Source organism: Thermomyces lanuginosus, assembly GCF_041956635.1.
Source record: "Thermomyces lanuginosus strain ATCC 200065 unplaced genomic scaffold VTN49scaffold_15, whole genome shotgun sequence".
NCBI classification, from domain to species: domain Eukaryota; kingdom Fungi; phylum Ascomycota; class Eurotiomycetes; order Eurotiales; family Trichocomaceae; genus Thermomyces; species Thermomyces lanuginosus.
Window position 1 is genome coordinate 174,459 of NW_027192349.1, and position 20,658 is coordinate 195,116.

At 50.2% G+C, this 20,658-nt stretch overlaps 7 protein-coding genes across 7 annotated transcripts; 2 read left to right on the plus strand and 5 right to left on the minus strand.

Moving 5' to 3' along the window:
* Window positions 1-2,144: 2,144 nt before the first annotated feature.
* Window positions 2,145-3,572, plus strand: VTN49DRAFT_306 (uncharacterized protein; the record flags this gene model as incomplete). The annotated part of the gene is made up of 2 exons (XM_069410854.1): window positions 2,145-2,603; window positions 2,658-3,572. 2 exons carry the CDS (start codon window positions 2,145-2,147, stop codon window positions 3,570-3,572), a joined length of 1,374 nt encoding a protein of 457 aa, XP_069271480.1.
* A 767-nt stretch (window positions 3,573-4,339) lies between these two features.
* Window positions 4,340-5,704, minus strand: VTN49DRAFT_307 (uncharacterized protein; the record flags this gene model as incomplete). The annotated part of the gene is made up of 1 exon (XM_069410865.1): window positions 4,340-5,704. The coding sequence occupies one exon, from the start codon at window positions 5,702-5,704 to the stop codon at window positions 4,340-4,342; it is 1,365 nt and encodes a 454-aa protein (XP_069271481.1).
* Window positions 5,705-6,393: 689 nt separating this feature from the next.
* VTN49DRAFT_308 (uncharacterized protein) lies at window positions 6,394-8,503 on the minus strand (the record flags this gene model as incomplete). The annotated part of the gene is made up of 2 exons (XM_069410876.1): window positions 6,394-6,719; window positions 6,769-8,503. The coding sequence occupies 2 exons, from the start codon at window positions 8,501-8,503 to the stop codon at window positions 6,394-6,396; spliced, it is 2,061 nt and encodes a 686-aa protein (XP_069271482.1).
* A 1,723-nt stretch (window positions 8,504-10,226) lies between these two features.
* VTN49DRAFT_309 (uncharacterized protein) lies at window positions 10,227-11,087 on the plus strand (the record flags this gene model as incomplete). Its single annotated transcript, XM_069410887.1, has 1 exon — window positions 10,227-11,087. One exon carries the CDS (start codon window positions 10,227-10,229, stop codon window positions 11,085-11,087), a length of 861 nt encoding a protein of 286 aa, XP_069271483.1.
* Window positions 11,088-11,743: 656 nt separating this feature from the next.
* VTN49DRAFT_310 (uncharacterized protein) lies at window positions 11,744-15,565 on the minus strand (the record flags this gene model as incomplete). The annotated part of the gene is made up of 1 exon (XM_069410899.1): window positions 11,744-15,565. One exon carries the CDS (start codon window positions 15,563-15,565, stop codon window positions 11,744-11,746), a length of 3,822 nt encoding a protein of 1,273 aa, XP_069271484.1.
* A 1,825-nt stretch (window positions 15,566-17,390) lies between these two features.
* VTN49DRAFT_311 (uncharacterized protein) lies at window positions 17,391-18,947 on the minus strand (the record flags this gene model as incomplete). Its single annotated transcript, XM_069410910.1, has 5 exons — window positions 17,391-17,412; window positions 17,462-17,720; window positions 17,788-18,003; window positions 18,060-18,689; window positions 18,740-18,947. The coding sequence occupies 5 exons, from the start codon at window positions 18,945-18,947 to the stop codon at window positions 17,391-17,393; spliced, it is 1,335 nt and encodes a 444-aa protein (XP_069271485.1).
* A 168-nt stretch (window positions 18,948-19,115) lies between these two features.
* Window positions 19,116-20,231, minus strand: VTN49DRAFT_312 (uncharacterized protein; the record flags this gene model as incomplete). Its single annotated transcript, XM_069410921.1, has 3 exons — window positions 19,116-19,468; window positions 19,562-19,578; window positions 20,185-20,231. 3 exons carry the CDS (start codon window positions 20,229-20,231, stop codon window positions 19,116-19,118), a joined length of 417 nt encoding a protein of 138 aa, XP_069271486.1.
* Window positions 20,232-20,658: the final 427 nt, after the last annotated feature.

Genomic DNA, 20,658 nt, shown 5'->3' on the forward strand with positions numbered 1-20,658 from the left:
TGTTGCCCGCCTGGAAGCCTATGTACAAATGATGGCAAGTGTCTTATCATCGATCCGGACGCGGATTCGGGTTCTGGTTTAGATTCGGGCTCAGATCTGGATTCGGATTCGGATTTGGATTTGGATTCAGGTTCAGATTCGGGTCTAAATTGTCCGGCTGTGACAACTTATACCAAGACCGCAACAAGAACGTGGACTGAAACATGGACCGAATCAGTCACTACAACCATAGCGCCGGACGAAGAAGACTTTCTCGAGTTCAGCTGTCCTACGGTGACTGTGACAAGTACTCACGGGAACTGTGCGCTTCGTCGCCGATCGCTAGAATCGCCTACCACATCGCCGGATGCGCAGTTGAACGTGAGGAAGAATTGTCCGCCGACCCGAACAACGACTACTGTTGTGAAATACAGAACGGTGACAGAGACAACATCGGTGACAAGGACTGTGGAACTGAAGACACCGAGCCCAACATCATCTTGTTCTACCAAAATAGTGACAGTTAGTGTTGAAGACGAAGGATGCGACTCTTCTTCTGAATCGGATTTTGATCAGTTCGATTCAGGGTCTGATTTTGAATCGAAGACGGAGAGTTCGGTCGTTACGCTTGCTAATTCGATCAAGTTATGTGAGGTAGCATTAGGAAGCATGTTTACAGTCGTCCTGTTATGGTAACACCCAGGGTTAATGGAGAAGGCGCCCCTGCTAGATAGATTTGTTATCATGAGATTTTTGGCTGTCTTGGGGAATTCTCGTCTGCTTACACAAACCACTGTCAAATGGACGATCTAGATTCTGTATCGACCTTTGAGAGTAACTTTGTTCCGGCCATCCATATGAAGAATATCAATTCCTACTCTCTTCACGGCGTCCACAATATGGTCTCGTAGCCTGCGAAGCCAGTTTGGAATCCCCAATATCGCACTTGAACCCAAGCGGTAGGCGCTGCTAATCTTGGCGCGGATGGCTCTAGGTGCCACGAAGTAAGGGGAAACTGTCAGGAGAAGCCGACGAGCTTTCTGTGCGACGACGCGTAGAAGCCGTTTGGTGGGTCACGACCCTCGTGTATCGATGACGTGCTGGGGAGAATTCAAAAAGCCGCACACGGGATCAAACGACTTTCCAATTTTTGTTCTTTGCAAGCGGTTCAGTGTTTACTTGGAAAATGCATTTCTACGGGAAAAAAGTACGCTGGATGACTGTCTTTTATTTGGGTCTCAGGTCTTTGTTGATGAGCCTAGTTGACTTCTCCGTCCTTCATAATTCTATATCCTAGGTACATACATCGACTGTTATGACTGATCAGGCGGGGGTGATGAGCTGGACGTCGGCAGAAGTTGCTTATTATTAGGGAATTCACCCGGATTCGTGTTCACTAGGTGGCCAGACAGCGTGTTCTCTCGCATTGGTGTATTTGGGAAGTGCCCTGTGGACATCCTAAATTTGTCTTCGAGGACTGAGTCGTATCCGCTGGTGCAACCGTTTCCTGCGCGGTTTTGTGCATTGGCTGCCATCCAGATCCATAGGTACCAGAATGAGAGTGGATTTGCAAGTCCCCTTGTATGTATGGTAATTGAGTAATACCTGTTGTTCTTACTAAAACAGTCGTATCAAGCTGCGGAAGAACCATACCGTAGTTCTGAAGTTAGATCGAGGTAGATTGGCAAAAGGTAGGAGCCCTAACGAACGGGTGGGTGAAAGAGACTCCAGTCGGCCAACCCAGAACCCTTGGGAGCTGATGTAACTCGAAAATATTTGAAGTAACGTCAAGTCAAGTTGGTGGCTTTTCCAAATTAGGTTAATCAACATTTTAGAGTGCCGGATAAACGCAGTACCGCACGAGGTTGTTTCCTCGTCCATGTTGCCCTGGCAACTGTTGTGTTAATCAACAGTTGACGCCATCCATTTACCCATGACCAGCAGCTACCGGTTAGTACTCACAAGAACTTGAAGACGTAGTCCGGAGTACATCATCAGTACATCAGCAGAGCTGGTGATAACAGCAAAGTACGAAGCGCCATTACCCGGCGCTGGATGATAGGACAGCGGTTTTCATACGGAGTATATTCAGTCTGAACCTGCGAAGAAACTTCTAGCTCTACGGAGTACTCCATACTTATTGATGAGCGCAGCATAGCAGCAAAATGGCACGTTTCAAGTCACCAACGCAATCTCCATCACTTCTACCAGATATTCGACCGAGATTGCTGCCCATCCTTCGAGGGCGATACTTCCTGGTCAGTGGAATCAGTATCATACTCGCCGTTTCCATCGTTGCAAGTTTCTTCCGGAATGATTATTCTCTTCTCGGAATAACGAGCGGGCCATTTTCCAAGAAGCCTTTTCAGCAATGTCCCGTGACACTTTCATCGAACAAGGATGGCCAAAACAATGGGACATGGAGGTTTACTCCGGATCGCGATGCAGATAACTATGGGTTATCTTTTGATCAATGTCAAGCCGCATTTCCGAAGCTGTTCGTTGAGGTTGATAAATCAGTCGAAGCGAGAAAGAAGGCCAACCGTCCGATTACGTATCACGAGATGGCTCCCCCAAAGAGGTTGAGTGATGGTATGGTTCGAGTTGTTGTTGATCACGGAGAGGTTGTACCCATGATTCTTCTTTTAGTAGGAAACGTGCTGATACCTGACTCATAGGTATACGTTGTCGAATGGGGTGATCTGACTTCTTCAACAAAGTCTCGGGCTAAATCAACCCTTCATTCCCTGCACCGGGCTCTAATTGCTAGTCCAGACCGAGACAGCATCCCATCGGTTGAATTTGTGTTTTCCGCACAAGACTTCGTTTCGGGGGATTATGTGAACCAATCTAAGCCAATATTTTCATACACAAAACGCGATGACGATGAGTCAATCTGGTTGATGCCTGACTTCGGCTACTGGGCCTGGCCGGACGTGCGTGTTGGCGCGTACCGCGATGTACGACGGCGGATTGCTCGCGTCGAGAGTGAAGTCGGATTCCCACAGAAGAAGCAACTCGTTTGGCGTGGGAGCCTTTCAGAAGCGCCAGAACTGCGAGGAAAGCTGTTAAAACAAACACGCGGAAAGCATTGGGCGTCTATACGAGTGCTAGACTGGGAAAGCGACGAAGATCTGCGCGTGAATCTGCTATCAATAGAAGATCATTGTCGATATATGTTCCTGGCCCACACCGAAGGACGCAGCTTCTCCGGTCGGGGCAAATATCTCTTCAACTGTCGGTCGGTTGTCATTTCCCATCGGCTCATCTGGCGCGAAGCACACCACGCCGCGTTGATTGCCTCGGGTCCCGGTCAAAATTACGTCGAAGTTGAACGAGACTTTTCGGATCTCGAAGAGAAGGTGGAATACCTCCTTGACCACCCTGATGCTGCCGAACGTATTGCTGAGAACAGTGTGGCGACTTTCCGAGATCGCTATCTCACTCCAGCTGCCGAAGCATGCTACTGGCGGTATTTGCTGCAGCAATATGCAAGTGTCTGCGATTTCATCCCAGATATATATGAGACTAGTGACCGTGGGGTCCAGGAGTTGCGAGGCGTTCCTTATGAGGAGTGGGTATTGATGAATTGATAGTGGGTTTTTTGGGCAGAATGGCGTTCCGGTTGGGTCTGGTTACGAATTTTCTACACGATCGACTTATGTGCTAAAGCATTGATGAGCTTACGATATATGATAGCTTATGGCAACGGAGCATTTCAGCGTGGATTTCATGGGAAAATTTAACCCTACCCTAGCCCTAGGAGACGAGAGCGGCATGATGACATTCCGAATCTTGAATCTTTGTGCAAATCCCTTTGGTCAATTGGGGTTGCAAATCATCTACATCTGCCAATAATATCGTTTGTTGAATTATGGACTTGTTTGGAGAAACCATTCATCAATCAGCTGGAGTTCATCGATTGACAATCTGGCGTCCTCAACATGCCAAAGTATTGCAAATATCTACGTGATTGACTACTTCGTAAATGATAGGTTAAGTCAACCTAACAGAAGATTATGGCCAAAGCTTAGTGAATGGTCGTAACACTTGGAGGACAAGTAGTTGAGCTTTGTTTTACGTCACGAACTTACTGTTAGTTTTTCCAATGCGGTCACGGAAGAGAAATTGCAGAGAAAAGGACGAGAAAGAATGAATTGAAACCTAGGCTAGAAACAAGCCAGTTTGGCAAGGCCTTGACAAAACCGAAAGTTAGCAACAATTCATTCCACGTGTTGAACATGGAATTTCATCGAAATCCTCAGTAAAGCACTGTTGAAGTGCTTACTGGTTTTGAATATTTGTGTTGGTTGTCACAACTGCTGCAACAGTTTGCTCAATGTCTTCATGGGCCACACCTCTAACGTGAGACCTCATCGTCCTCGGAGGAGAGATGTGGCCACGAAAAGGCATTTTGGAGAGCCTGTTCAGGGGAGTCCCTGTAATAAAGCAGGTATGTCTGCAGTTCAGCTGGCGTCACCTCCTTATTCGGAATAGTGTCCGCAAAACGCTCCGCTAAATTTTCGAGATGGCTGAGATCGACGCTTTGCGAATCCAGAGGCTTGTACATCGCCATGAAAAATTCCTTGATCATTTCGCGATCGGCGTAATCAAGTTTGATATGGAAATCAACGCGGCCCGGCCGCGTGAGTGCAGGGTCCAAGTTCTCAGCATGGTTGGACGTCATGATGAGAATCCGACCTTCGGGAGCCGCAACTCCGTCGATAACATTCAAGAGGCCAGAAAGTGAGATACTTCCTCCTACCTTATCATTCGGAGTGCGATCAACCGATTGACTAGAAGAGAAGTCAGTGTGACGAGGCCGTGTCATGCTAACCCGCTTTGTGGTAATCCCCGCAGCATCGACATCCTCTAACAGTACGATGCATTCTTTAGGGAGCTTGTAGAACAGGGTTGCAAGACCCTCATCAGTCATGGACTTGGAGGTTAGACTCAGGAGGTAAATGGGCAATAGCAGTTCTCCGGCAAGGGCAAAGCACAAGCTTGTTTTTCCCGTACCTGGCGGCCCATGGAGCATGCACCCAATGCGATGAGGTTGACCTCGCTGGCGATAGTCAAAAATCGTTTTCGGGCTAAGGAACCACTGGAGCTTCTGAAGCAAATCCGACTTGATACCTTTATGGATGATAACCGACTCGAGTTTCCGCCGATTAAGAAGTGCGCATCGACGCCAGTCCCATTCAGGACCGACCTGCACAGCCCGATAGATAACTGTTTTGTTCCCATCTCGTGAGCTGTACAGCTGTTGTGCTTCTTCAATGAGCTGTTTCAGGATGGCATTGCTTCGCCCAAAGCACATGAGGGTCAGTCGTTCCCATGGCAAGGCAGCATCCCTTCCAACGCGGAATCGGCGGAATCGGATCAGATGCCCCTTGTACCGAAACCAGGTCTCACCTTCCGCTGGCGTCAGCAGGATGGGCTTTACCTTGCTCCGACTACGGCGCTTCCTCCATGCGGTATCGAAGTCTTCATTTGGATCGACTTCATCCTCCTCTTCAATACTCGCAGCTTCGGAGAACCACTGAAGGTTCCGAAACTGAGTAATGGCAACGGTCCGACTAGCTTTATGAGAGAACTCCTGCTTCGAAATCCAATACATGACCTGATTGAACACCTCATCGTCCATCCGTAGTTCGATGGTAGAAACGAAAAACGAACTGACGGTATCGAAGATGTTCAGGCGAAAGGTTGTACTGATAGTCATGAAAACGAACAGAGCCGACAAAATGTAAGAAATATCGACCTGGAGATACTTAGCGAGTACCTGCAAGACGATAGAAAGATGAGGGGAAAAATAGGTCAGAAAAGGCATTCCTGCCACTCGAGCTGTTGTGCCCGAAGATGCAGGATTTTCGGACGTTGTGCTCGTGCTCGGCAACGGATCTGTTCGAGACATGACTTTTCGAGCGGAGTGTGCTTGAGTCAACTAGCGAACCGTGTGTTGATGCTTGTCGGAGGATGGTGAGGGAGTCGGTTGCGAGTCACTACCTTTATATAAAAATGAGCTGCCATTGCCCACGACCTCAATTGGTGGGCTTTTCCGTCACTTCTGACAAAGCTGAGAGAGAATCCGCTCCATGTGCTGCCCGAGTCAGAAGAGCAAGGTACCTATGTCACAAAGCCATTGTCATCACAGACGCCGTTGACATCAAGTTTTTCGGTATGATTTGCAGGAGGATCTAAGCGGCTCACACACGGAGCCACAAAGGGACAATGAGCCAATGAAACCAGAAAAGTGTTCATTGTTGGAGTTGTATTGAGTACATTGTCAATACAAAGAGAAGTCACAATCAGCTGAGGAGGGGTATCCTGAAAATCGTCACGCAACAATGTCCGGAGATCAAAGAAAGCAGAGTGTGTGAGGATAGCACTGCACCCGGAAATAATGTATTCTCACGAAGGGCGGCTGCCTTGTTTTGATTTCAACAGCTGACCAGCCCATTTCTTGAGTGACTCTAGGGTGTGCTTGAATTTCTCCCACAATGACTGTGAGCTATTCGCTTGCTTACCGTCAGCCTCTCCTTTTGGTGAAGGCCGTTCTGGAACAGGACGACTGGGAGACATAGTTGTACTCGGAGCAACGTCAGGATGCTCGATCTTAGATGAACTTTCATTATCGTGTAGTCCAATTGGCTTCAAAGGTAGTCGGAGAGTTCCATTATTTGGAAGCGGCGTGACACCCAAGGTGTCGCATATGATATTGTACACCTCAATATTCTCTGTTGTAATGTTAGTAGCAGCCTTGATTCTCATGTTAGGGAGTCATACGGAAAGCTTCCAGTCTGCTGTTGGGCGCATGAGGAAACGCAGGCCCTCGTGCAATGAAAATGGCTCTCATCAGGGGATGCTCGTTGTCATATCCATGAATGCCGCGGGGGCGATAGACGATGTTCTTTTCAAGAGCCTCCTTCACGTCAAAATCCGGCCGCTCAACCACCGCCCATCCCGCCTTTGGAATTACCCAGACTGGCGCAATGCGGTCATTGTTAGAAAAGTGATATCGAGCCGGCATGGCTTCTCGTGAGTAGACTTCGACACCGTGAGAAAAATTTTTAGCTCTCTCGGCTAGCTGCTGTTTGATTATTCTCAAATCCTCTGGTCGCTTTGGACGCAATCCGCGGAGCGGCCATCCGTCAATGTGCTCAATTAGGTCCAAGTCGACCATCTCCTCCAGCTGAATAGTTCTTTTAGTGGAAGTGGTCGCCATACCGTGATCCGAGACGACGACAATGTTCACAATATTTGTGAGATTTCTCGATTCGAGGCCCTCCAAGATATCGGCAACCATCTTATCCGCGTCCGAGATGACTTTCCGGATTTCTGTGCTGTTTGGCCCAAACTTGTGGCCGGCTCTGTCCACATCTGGCACATAGAGAGCGATGAATTGAGGCCGCAGCTTCTCCACATCCGGTTCACTTTCCTCTCCAGGGAGATCAAGATACCCGAGCACTTTGCTGACTTTTTTGGGCAGCGGCTCTGAGCCATTGAAGGTGGACCAGAACGTCGGATCCATGTTTCCAATGTGTGCTTCGGATCCGGGCCACATGTGTATCGCCGAGCGCACACCTTGCTTCTCAGCCGTGTTCCATAACGGTTCCGCCTGGTACCACTTCGCATCTGTTACCACCTCGGGCCGAATCTTGAACTCCTCGTTCAAATCGGGATCCCAGAAATCATTGGCGACTACGCCGTGACTCTCAGGATACAAGCCAGTTACCAGCGTGTAATGATTCGGAAATGTAATGCTAGGAAAACTCGGCGTCATGTACGGAGGCGAAACTCCCTGTGCGACTAACGAGTTTAGTGTCGGAGTGAGATGTCGGTCCAAATAATCGGCCCGGAATCCGTCTAATGAGATCAATATCGTCGTGGGAGCAAAGAGAGCAGTCCCGTTCGAGAGCAGAACCTTTTCCCCACCGCGATGTATCCCGCCCGTGTTTGATGCCTTGTATGCTCCTAGCAGCAGTAAGAGGAAGAGGATTATGATCGCCGAAAAGACCAATGATAGCCGAATCCATCTATGTCGGTCCAATGACCGTCTATATTGCCAGTCATCGAACTCCTTACTGTCTGCCACGGCGGACGATAAGCTGCTCACGTCGGAATCCTCATCTCCGACTCCTTCTTCCATTTCAAACATGAGATCTCCCTCCCGATATGGTCCATTGCTCCCTCTTGGATAGCCAAATGCCTCTGCCTCTCCGCGCCTTCGCCGTCGCTCTTTCTTGCCGATCCGGACGGGGCCGAGAGATGGACTGAATATTCGTCGCAATTTAGCCGCGGGACTTTGTTTTCGCACGAGGAGCTTCTCCGTCTCTTCTTCTTCTTCCAACACAGTTCGGTCATGACGAGCGATCTCCAGCGTTGATCGAGCTGCCCGTAGGACTTCGTCGTCTTCGGAATCGGATTCCTGCTCCGACAATGATCTCAGGGACGCGACGTCTTCATCACGTGGGGTTGGCGAAAGAAGATTTGGGCTCGGTGGCCCCGGCCTCTGATGCATGGTCAATATTGCGATGTTCTAGCTCGGGTGGAACTGATGCATCCCGGTGGAGACGGAGTTGATATAGCTGCACGCTGGGTGAGTGGATGAAAGTTCGTCGGTCGCGGCGGCCGCGACCAGTAAGATGACAAAAATCATGAGAATATTACTGTAATATTCTTACCCATTTCGGCGGTAGACAAACAATTACTTGAAACATACGGTACCGTACTTGAAATTGACATTCAAACATTTTTCATGTGACATCTTCAGATCCAACGGATTCCCGATCAAGTCTCCAATTCAGCACTGTTACAACGCTTTTTGTTGATCATAGTGTTCTGTCAAAAACGGGCCGCTGGTCAACACACGTGGATATGTATGTGTTACTCAGTTGCAATAACCGTATGTCACGTTCAATCCGTAGACTATAAATTACGAGTCCTACGTCAATACTTGGAAATAACGGCTGATAGTGTATTTGCAAATACATCGTGCTCTGGACAACGGTCGAGCAGGGAATGGAACCTCACAGGGACCGACGAAAGGAACCACTCACTGGCCAAGATGTTGCTATGGCCCTGGATCAGTTCGGTTCCGCGGTAGGAATACCGTTTGTATCTAATTTGATCGCATGACTCGCTCAGACCCTACTGTAAACTCCTCATGTAGTAGTACTTTGTCTAGAACCCCAGACAAAGACAGACCAAAAAATGAGGAAGAATGAAGGTGCATCAATGTAACTGACGTTCATAGACTGGAGGGAGACCAACATTTATACATGCGAACTACTATATCAAATTCGTGGACGTATGATGCTGCAATTGAAACTGATCAGTTGAACCTGCAAGGCCCTTCGTCCGTCTTAGGGGTACTCAAGCGACAAGAGATCGCCCTAACCTTCTATCCCTGCCGTTGAAATAAAACCTTTGCTGGTCCCGATAGCAGATGTCCCGATCCATTGGATTAGTCAGGTACTGCACGACGGAAACAGGTACTTGGAAGAACGCCAACTGCCGAATCCGTCCGGGGAGCAAGGGCATTGAATATCACGTGACGTGGCAGGTCGACTGGAATGGAAGAGTGTGGCCAGGGAAAGGAAGAAGGGCCAAGCAAAACATTGGAATATGCCAATTTGAGGATTTGAATGATTGCGTTTTTACGCTTGGAAGACAAATAGGGGAGGAAGTGCGTCCGCATGCGGGTCCGCCAGGACGTACAGCTACGGCAGTAGACTAAAACACTCTGACTTAATGCAACCGCTACCCGCAGGACCCTCAAAAAGTTCGAATAGGAATGATGCTAGCTGTGTCTAGACTCATACCAACTTCAGCAGGTCTGAGTTTGGAATAGAACTGCGAACTTCGGAACGAGAACACCAAAAAGACTGGTTAAGCAAAAATAGAATGAGATCAAGCTTGGTTTCGGAAATACGACGCCAACGTTGAGTTGAGGATTAAGACCAGACTGGCTTGATAGACCGCGACTCCAGGAACGTGAAGGACAGGAAAGACAGGAGTAATGGCTCGGTCAAAGCTATAAATGCGATCCATTTTCCAGAGGAGCTCTCCTCACCAACACGCTCTCAATCCTCTGTCTTCCAGAGATTAGTCCGTCCAAAACCTTCCCTTGCCGTGAAGTGCGAGATTGAATTTAACATCCTCCATAGATAAAATCAAGTTGTCCATCTGCATCTTCTGGGTTCCTCTTCAACTTCATCTCCATTGTCGAAAAATACACAGAAATGCGCCTTCCAACCTCCGCGGCACTAGCATTCGCTGTCGCCGCCGGCTTCCTCCCAGCCGTCGAGGCACAGGAATCATCAGCCGCATTTACGCCGCCTGCATCGCTACCGTCGGAGTATCCGACAGATTCGACGATGCCCCCCTCTTCCGAGAACCCAACAATCACGGCGACACCCATTCCACCGGCCAGCAGCAACCAACGTCCGCCCTTTTTCCCAACGATTGTGCCTCCAGTTCCACCAAGTAACATGAGCTCTGTCCCGACCGTTAATCAAACCACGCCAGTACCCACGGGTGGAATTCCCACAATGATTCCTACAGGCATTAACCGTGGCAATATCCCAGGCAATGACCCTGGCAGTGGCTCCGGCGACAGCTCTGGCAGCGAACCCGGCAGTAACCCTGGCAATAACCCCGGCAACAACCATGGCAATAGCCCTGGGAATAACCCTGGCAATAAACAGGGCAATAACCCAGGAAATGACCATGGTAGTGGCTCCGGTAACGACCCTGGCAATAACCATGGCAACAACCCAGGCAATGACCATGGCAGTGGCTCCAGCAACGACTCTGGCAACAACCATGGCAATAGCCCTGGGAATAACCCTGGCAATAAACAGGGCAACAACCCAGGCAATGATCCTGGCAATGGCTCCGGCGGTGGCTCGGGTGATAACCCGGGTGATGGCTCCGATGGTGGTGCTGGTGGCGGTGGTGGAGGTGGGCGAGAACCTCCCAAACCCACGGCGACCAGTACTCTCGTTCCCCCGATTGGCTCGGCACCGAGAGTCGCTGCGGAGGGAATGTTCTTCGTGACGGTGATGAGCATTGTGGTGGCGGCAGGGATGCTTCTCGGGTAACTTAAGTTTCTTGTGTGTTTCATTGAACTATTATTTTCTTGATGTCTTTGTCGATTGCTGTCGATTGTTGATCGTTCATCGAAAATATTAGCTATGGTGTTGGGATATGGTGATAGATAATATGGTGAACTTTATCTGGATATATGAGGAACCAGCAATAATAGAAGTCAGAATTTCCGGAAAAGAAAGTACCTTTTTTTTTTTTTCCTTCCAGATAACTGTTCGTTTGTAAAAAGAGCACGGTAAATAGTAGTTTGCATATTCAATGGCTCAGCATCGATTCGTCGTCATGATAACTCTAGGTACATGAGGGACTAATCAGGTCCTGGCATGCGTTCGTAGTAAAACCAACGTCAACCGTCATGAAAGTTTCATGGTTTTCCACCGAGAGTTCTACTTATATTCATTCGTTCTGAATTTAACTGAAATCAGCTACCTTTGATTTGAAGTAGATGAGATCATGAGACGGACAGGACGACGTTCAATCCAATCGGAAACTAGGCCATATTAGGGTTAGGCCTAAGTAAAACAACTGTCTACGGAGTACAGCTTCATTTCCAAAGAGACATCTAACGCATTAGTGGTTTGTCAGGAGTCGCTGTCTATATGCACTTAATAAAGAACAATGCACAAACGAATGACTCGTACAGAGGGGCTCACGACTGTAGGATCCAGTTGCGCCATTCACATCGACACCCTCCGTTACCTCCGTCAACCGGAAGATCAGCATCATCCTCATCCGCGCCATCAAAAATTCCCGGCGCCGGATCAATCACACTCCCCGCGAACGCACGATCCTCGAGCTGCAATTTGCTCAGCCAGGGAATAATTTCTTCCTTCTCATCGACACCGTAGCAGTACACCATTTTCTTCGCCGCAGCGCCTCCGTGACGGTCGATCTTTATGGTAATAGGGTAAGGAAATGAGCCAGGTGGAGTGAAGTCATTGGCTGAGGATACAACAGGGTTGGTGTCGGTGGTTGTGGTGGTGGCTTGCGGGATCATGCTCGATGCTGTGGGTGTTTCAGGACGGTGAATGACCTTGCCTGAGACATTGGCGGGCTGCGTCCAGATTTGGATGAGGAATCGTGTCTGTGGCCATGAACATCGCGCGTTGGCTTCGCTTCTGGTCGAACCGCCGTCCTGATCCACGGGAAGCGTGTCGTTGTTCCCGTTATCCAATGATGCGTTTGACTTCAAAAAGATCGATTTTTCAAAGTACGTGTAAAATCCGTAATGTTCGGTTGGCAGACCACGGTCATAAAGTCGCACCGGTTGGGAGATTGGGAGAGGGTAGAGCGTCGCAGCCGCCGCGCGGCCATCGTCTGCCACACTCGGGGGTGGGATTAACTTCCCGAGGTCCGGAACTACGGAGGTGTCGCTATCATCGGATGATTCTCGTTTGGTGAGGTTCGATACAATGGCCAAGTCGTCGATGGGAGATAGCATGGTGATGTAGAAAGGCGTTATTTCCCCCTCGAATGGCTCGTTCACAACGCCATCAGTCGTGTTTCCAAGAAATGCTTGGTCATCTTCACTTGGTGGTGGCGGCGACGGCTCAAAGAGCACGTCGCGAACAGCCAGCTGGCGCCTGCCAACCACCGAGGATTCGGACACCACAGTCGTGCTACTTGGATATGTACCATTTCGGAACCGTATCTGAAGTCTGAATTTTGGCTTATCCGCTGGAAATGGCGCGTTAGAATCGTGCTGTTCTTTTGGCAGAGAACAACTCCACATGCTGGACGGTGCTGTGCAACCGCTGATTTTCACCTGGGCCATCGGTCCTGCCACGGTCATGATCCCCGTTGGCATCGGTGGGTATCCGGTAAGGTTCAGCCATTGCGATTGCACGGGCGTGCCATCGCCTTCCCGTGTCAATGTGATTGGTAACACAATAGCCGTGATGATGATGGCTAGGCACACCACCGCGATCGTCGCATACCACCTGCGTCGAATCCGTCCTTCGCGCCCGCCACGTCCAAAGCAGCCGTTCTTGGGGATGCAACCGCGACCCCGCCACAGACCTCCAACCTTCCTGCTAACTTCTTCCTCCCTTTCATACCGACGGCGTCGATTCTCGATCTGTTCTCGCCTCTCCGTGGGATGTGACAGGTCCGCTTCTGTAATCGGCGCTGGTGCTAGACGTGGAGGCAGTTCAAATCTGAAACCGTGCGGAGGGGTGGGTTGCTGCATTTCTGACATTGGAATACCCCCTCTATTCACCATAGCTTCGTGCATCGCGGGAGAAACTGGCCCTGGAGAGACTAAATGCTGCTCACGTGCATATGCTGGGGGATGGACTGCATTGAATCGAGGAACGGGCCGATGCTTCTGGGATGCAGAGTACGAAGGCAGCTCCTCCTGTGGAGCCGAATCCGATTCAGAGGAAGGCCTGCCCTGTGGTGGTGGCCCGGAAGCCACAGGCGGAGATGGTGGTCGAGGTGGCCCGGGCATTGCTGTGTCAACTGTCGCTGACTGTGCTGCAGATGCCTCACGAGATGGGTAAATCACAATGGGTTGATGCGATACTTGAACTTCCTTGGTTTGAGGAAGATGTATTACAGTTGGGGGTTGCGGTTGTGGTTGCGGTTGCGGAAACGAAACATGACCACCTTTTTCCTGAGGAGCCACAGGGGCCGGCGAGGTGCGTACGCTCCTTGCTAAGGGAGACGCCGTCCTTGTGGGAACAGGTGATGCAGCCGGAGACTCTGATGGATATGGGGGTGAAGTTCGAGAATGTTCAGACGGTGGACGCTTCGCTTGGCTGCCCGACATAGATTGTTCTGTGAAAGCAAGGGAACGGTTATCTGTATCCGCAGTTTCACCAGATCGCTCGGAGCTGCTAAGAAAAGGGTTTTCGCCGTCGGTACCGCCATTCTGGTTGCTATCTCCAGTAATGTCACGCGAGTCCGTGCCGATAAGAGAGCCGTCAGGTAGTCGAGTCAACGAGCAAACATGGTTGATACACTCAAAGTATGGCTGCTTGTTGTTGTAAAGGTCATGCGCGCAAGCTTGATAGTACTCAGCCGCAAGGCCTTGAACAGTACCGAAGTCGGGCACGGCCTCATTTCTCCATTCAAATATGTTTAGAGTGGGTGGGAAATTGATGCCATCATTGCTGTCATATCCTCCATAGTACCCGTTACTGCCAGCAGTCGGGTTCTCATCACTCTCTTGCTCCAAGACCATGGCCGTTGAACGGGTTCGCGCATATTCTGGTGTATCTGGCGAGAAATGAGAGATTTCTTTCTCACCCTTCTCACTCTTCTCATCCCACCAGTTCACACTGGATTCCTTGGATACCGTTGACTTTGCCGACAGAGGAGGAACCGGCGGGGCGTCGCTGTCCACTGGTATCTTCTTACTAGTCACCGTACTGGACCGTTTTAAGAGCGGAGATAACAAATATGTCCACCAGCCCTGCGACTGGTGTCGGAGGGACGACGTATTGATGGTTAATTTCCTCCGTCGGCTCCCATCGTCCTCGTTTGACGGCGATTGGTCTCGACCTGCCGTTTGCGGTGACTCATCCTCTTCAAACAACGTATCTGTCGATATCGGTCGTCCTTTAGTCGTGGAGGACCCAATGTCGGGGGGCAGTATTTTGTCTGCAGTTTTATTCTTCACATGAGAATGAAGGGCAGGAATTGGTGGAACGGGAGGGACATCCGAATCCCTTGACCCTATACGGGGAGTCGGCTGGGAGTATACGCTGGACGGAGGCCGCGGCTGTGGTGGTTCTGATTCATCATACTGCCATGGTGCTTTCTCGTCTGCCGGGGTGATGACAATAGATGGCGTAACCGGGGTATGTGCAAGATCCCCAGTCTCGTCATGTCGCGAAAAGGATGGAACAGCGAGACCAATCGGTATTGGTCTATCATTGGGAGAGATTCCAGAAGACGGTGCAGAATCAGGCTGCTTCTGTGGGCTTTCCAAGTCTTCCTGTCCATCTTGTTGCTGTGACTCGGCCGGCGCCTGAATAGTCCGGCCGGCTGTGTCAGGTCTTTTCCAGTGGGCGCGTGTCGATTTCTCCAACGACCGCTCCTGTTCTCGTGCCTGCGCAAGCGACTTCAAATCATTCAAATCGACAAATGGAGCCGCATCTCGGGCTTTCTTTGGCTCCTTGTGAGCAACATTCGTCATTAACTGGAGCCCCGTGGGCCGTTGAGGCTTCTTCATGATCCCAATTGGTTTCTTTCCCTGCCTTATCGTTTCTGTTCTGGATGTATATCGCCGAGACTGCGCGTTATCTGCGTTTCCGTTCTGTTCATAGTTGCCGACTTTGGGCTCCGTAGACCTTATCTGTCGTAGAAGATCGCGCAACATTGGTGGCTGACGAGTGGAATTCTCTGCACTGCTCTCCCCTGACGAATCGAAGCGGCTTTCAGGCTCATCGATCGGTGACATGAATGGAAACTTGGGATGTTCTGGTGGCCTCGAGCCCGAGACATTGGTGTCGACAGTTAGTTTCATGGTAGTAATTTGGACGTATCTGATTCATGCAATCCGTCAGTTCATTCTGTACGATGTTAGGGTTTCCGAGGCGCGAGCACCATCTGAACGTAGATATGGGACGGAATGACGATTTATTCTCCGAGATAAGCAGAACAATGGCCAGCCATCGAGATCGACAACACAAGTCGACGGAAAGATTGAGAATCCCGCTCGAAACAAGCTGATTATCGAGAATCCGAAAGAAACGGCACGTTAAGTTTCCAACAATGACGATTCGCCCGCGAATGTATTAAGTAGCGCTGAATGAATGAGAACGCCGTGAAAGAATCTATTGAGAGGACAATAATAAAAACACCTTTGTTCACAGAATAACAAATTCACACTGTGAAGAAATCCCAGTAAGTGAAAAGAGATGAAGAACGTTTAACCAGAGTACATAAACGAAACCATAAGATCATTCTCCTTTTGGCCAGAACCTTCTATTCCTCTAATTAACGGCTCCTACTCACTCAGTATCATGGTGGATCTCCTATACTGCAGCATTATTAGCATCAAAAGCTCTGATTCCAGGGCAAAAGATCCGAGGAGCGCCTGATTGGGAGGATTCGCCATGACCTTGACGAAAGCTTCGACCAGGAAAGGACCAGAGCTCGAGCCCGAGTGGTTTCGAAGCCAACAAGTGGACACCAACGGACTGGGAGCAGAGGGAGATCTCACAAGTATCTTTTCTCTTGAGAGCTTGATGAAAGAGAGATGTTGACACTTGAGGGTAGAGGGAAGACTTGGCTTTCGCTCACAGCCAATCACCGGGCGCTAGGACTTGGTCGCTGAGAATGTTGTAAAAACGGGCGTTCCGCACTAGTATAAACTAGGAGTGTCATACAACAGAGCCAATGGAATGGTCGCAGGTGCTCTCTGTCTGTCTGTATGTGTTGTATTATTCTTGTGCTGAGTAGTGAGGAAACTTGATCTTATATACATGAGCCACACAAGTGAATATCCGAATCCTTAACCGAGCAAATTTTTCTTTCGGCCCACACACATTTCTCGTGAAGCTGATTCATGTATCGTGACATTTTGTGACCAGACTTGAGTATCACGTGATGGCATCTTGACACTAGACGAGTACCAGCTGCCCAGATCCACAACAGAGAATAACCAGGGCGCTTAATCAATCGCTCTTCATGGACCCACGAACCGCGCAACCAACCAGCGATGAGGATTTGTATTCTCTCCTAGATATTGTCAGGCCAGTTGAAAGGGCAGGGCGCTTAGACCATGCTACTACAGTACTATGGTTAACTACAGTACTATGGTTAATCCATCTGTTGCACCAGTGGTGACCGGGTCCGTGCAGAATAGAATAGCAGCCTACCCTCATGCGAACATGCGAAGAACTCTGCAACAGATCCAGACGGGCCAAAATGGCCCATTGTCTAAGAATAACTCCATTGTACCAACAGCACAGACTCCACGGCGGGTATGAATACATGGTATATCAACTCTGTCCTCCGACCCAACACAGAATCCCAACCAGAATACATCCACATGACCATGAAAAAAAGGAAAAAAAAAAAAAAAAAAAAAGGGGAACTTGGACTCAAAACGCCCACCGAACAAAGTCAAATATCAAATTGCGAGGCCAGACCCAGACAAAATCGGCAAGATATCGAGGGGATATCAAACGGTTTTGGTACATGCAAGGTCCGCAACGCGCAACGCCAGAAAGTGGAGGGAAAAAAAAAAAAAAAAAAAGGAAAGGGGGAAGGGTATGAAAATTTGACAGCCTTATGCACGAGGCTGGAACGCTGCCATGCTTCATAAAATTCATCATTCAGATCGGTCAGGCTGCAAGGACTGCCTTGCTACCGCCGATCGTCAGTGTATTGTACCCCTTGCATCGGAGCGACGGACCCATTCATCAGCGGCGGAAGCGTGCGGGACGGTTCCGATGCCATGTTATTTCCCGAACTATACGCAGGGAAGACATTCGATTGCGACGTGCCGTTAGGCTGTGCGTCATACATGGGCTGCGACCGTCCATTAGCTTGCTGCTGTTGCTGTTGCTGCTGATTAAGCTTGGCACGCAGTTCCTCAATCTCTCGCTGTTGTTCGGCTTGTTCCCGACGGGCAGCGTTCAGCTGTTTCTCCAAAGAACCGATGTATTCGATAGCTAGATAGCGTTAGCGAAGGTTGTTTTGTGCATAATCCAATGTGCGTTCTACACGCAAGTTACACACCTCTTGTCAAAGTTTCCCATTTGCTGGACTTGCTATTCTGGCTTTGTGGTAGCCGCATGCGGAGCATCTCGAAGCAGTCTTTCATCTCACTACGTCGCTTCCGCTCGGCCAGTTTATGTGTCACGCGCAGTTCAGGAGTTCGGCTGTACGGGGTCGAACCACTGGAGGACTCTTGTTTATTTTGTAGGGAATGATGATGAACATTTTGCGGCAACTCTGGAAGTAGTCAATAATGAATAGCTGTGAAAAAGGAAGAGGAAACATGAATTTACCTTGCTGGCCTCGAGGCAGACGTGAATCCGATCCACTATCGGAACGCGCTTTGTTTGCGCGTGCTACATCGGGATCAGGAAACGCGTAGGCCATTCCCGCGGTGGGAGCTTCAGCATTGTATATTTCCGAGCGTGGATTGGATGAAATGGCAGGCGCCATGCGGCCGGGAACAAAAGGCCGGTGCTGGCCCGTGCCGTGGCCCAACAGCGATGAGCCTGGGGGTTGCGCCGAATAACGGGGACCTCGGTAGGATTGGTTGAACTCGGATGGGGACGGGATGCCGCGTTCCCGCTGTAGGTTGGACACAATGGACGTCTGTGACGCATTCGTGCTATGGTAGGGTGATGATTGATTGATAGCCAGAGAACTGATGCCTTGGTTCATGCGACTATCAATACTACTTCGCCGCGACTCGGTCTCGATCACACTGCTACGATGCGATGCGACTTCGAAATTCTGACTGATAGACGGCAGAGTGGTTGGTGGCGGCGCCTGGGTTGTAGTGAAGCCGGGAGAGGGTTGAGCGCCTGAGGACGAAGGGTTGGATTGTTCTCCTGGACCGGACTGGCGATAAGGAAATGAGGTAAAATTTCCATTGCCGTTTGTCGTGTTGGAGTAAGTCGAGGACCCTGCACTCATCAGTCCAAAGGAACAGGAACCGGCTGATATGGAGGCATACTGGTACTCTGAGGCATAGACCACGTGCCCGAGTCCCGCTCGAGCGTGTTCAGGGAAGAGCCACCGGGGGACTTCTCGGCTGGCGGAATAGGATTCATAGACGCTGACAGCGTCGATATGGAAGGGAGTGTCTGCGTCGTCGTGGATGCCGCCGTCGTGACAGGCGGCGCGTCCTCCCAGGGACGATGTGCAATGGAGGAGGATTCCATGATGGTGTGTGGAGCACAAACGGGAAGTGACCAGAGGGAGGACTTGTTTGTACTATTCTCGAGAGCGAGATACTGTGAATGAATTGGAGAAAATCCCTCGGCGGGTCAGGTTCTCTTGCAGGAGGACTTCACATAGCCCAACAATGATCCCTCCTCAACTCTGGGTCCTCACACCTTCGCTGTAACCTGAGCGGGTGAGCTCCAGGGGAGCGGGGGTGAGTAGCAAATGGCCAAATGGTTGGTATTCAACAAGGGCGGAATGCCTCTGCGAACATTCCCACGTGAAGACAGGCCACCCGCGCAAGCGACAGAGGGGTGCGGTCGACCCCAATGCCACACTTTCGAGTGAGAAAAATGACGACCCTGTGTTCCTATTTCCGTCTTCCCCTCCTCGCGCAGGCCAGGAATGCGGGCAGGTGCGGGACAGTCCTCGGAGAACGTGAAGGGCGGAGCGTGGATCGCAAGCCAGGCGGGATCGATCTGGGGAAATGGAACCGCGAGAATCCGCAGGTTGCAGCCGCCTGAAGAGGACGCAACCAGGCAACGTCAGCGACTGCGAGGTTTTGTCTGAGGAGAGACTGAGCAAAAGGGGTCCTCATTGGAGAGCATCATACCTTGTCCAGAGTCCAGACTGGAGATCACCGATTCGCGATCAAGGAGTGGATGGCGCTGGGCTGTCCTCCAGACCGAAGTAAAATCGCGTCCGAAGAATGGAAAAAACGAAGGGATCGATTTGCGACAAAGGCCGACTCAAAGAGAAACGGAGTAAAAAAAGAAAAAAAAGTGTAACGCTGCCGGAAGTTCGAGCTCTCGGCCAAATGAGCCCACGAAAAGGAGTGACAACGCTGGGCCACGCAGTTCCCAAAAAAAACCACCGAATACAAATCAGAACGAACAAGTAAAACGATCGACCTGGCGGATGCAGTGATCCAGGGCAATGACGGAATGTCAGATCAATCAATCAAAGTGACTACAGAACAAAGTTGACACCGCGAGAGTGACAACCCAGGGGAAGGATTCAATAGTTCGGAGCCAGCCTGGGGAAGTAATAATCGTCAATCTTCGACACGATAATTGATGATTGGTGACCAAGCGAGCCAGGCGTGTCAATAATGAATCTGAATCGCAGTTTGACTTGCTGAACATGCAAAATAATCGGAGGAATCAGACTCTAAAACGCATTCCATGAACCTTCCCAAGCAGTTCTCCGTGCAGACGTTTCGAAAGGCCACCCCACAAGACTTCGGCAGCTTCTAGCCAGTGGACTTTCGACTGTTCAAGCATGGACTCAATATTGGATCCCGGCCCTACAGTACCACGTTGCCGCCCGGCTGCTGACTTGCTCCCGGCTTAGGCAAGGCCCGCTTTTACCAAGTCATTTGGACCCAGAGTTGGGACTAGGGGCAACGTGGTTGAGCCTAGCGGCGTTCTTTTTCGCTTCGTTCCGACGCCTAACTATGGAGACGAAGGCTTGTACTTCGCTTAGTTCGTACAAGCTGACCACAATGCAATGCTTTTATCCGTCGTTGCGGCCATAGATCGGCAGCCACTTGCGGCATGGAATCTACGTCTGGGCCGTTCCCCTGGGAAACTGGAGGCCGGCGCCACGAGATTTAGGAAGAGGCACGGCCAGGAGCAAGGATGGCTTGAATTGCGGATGATCTGCATTCCACAACGCAACCGTCGAGTTTCGACGTCTTGAAGAAACCCT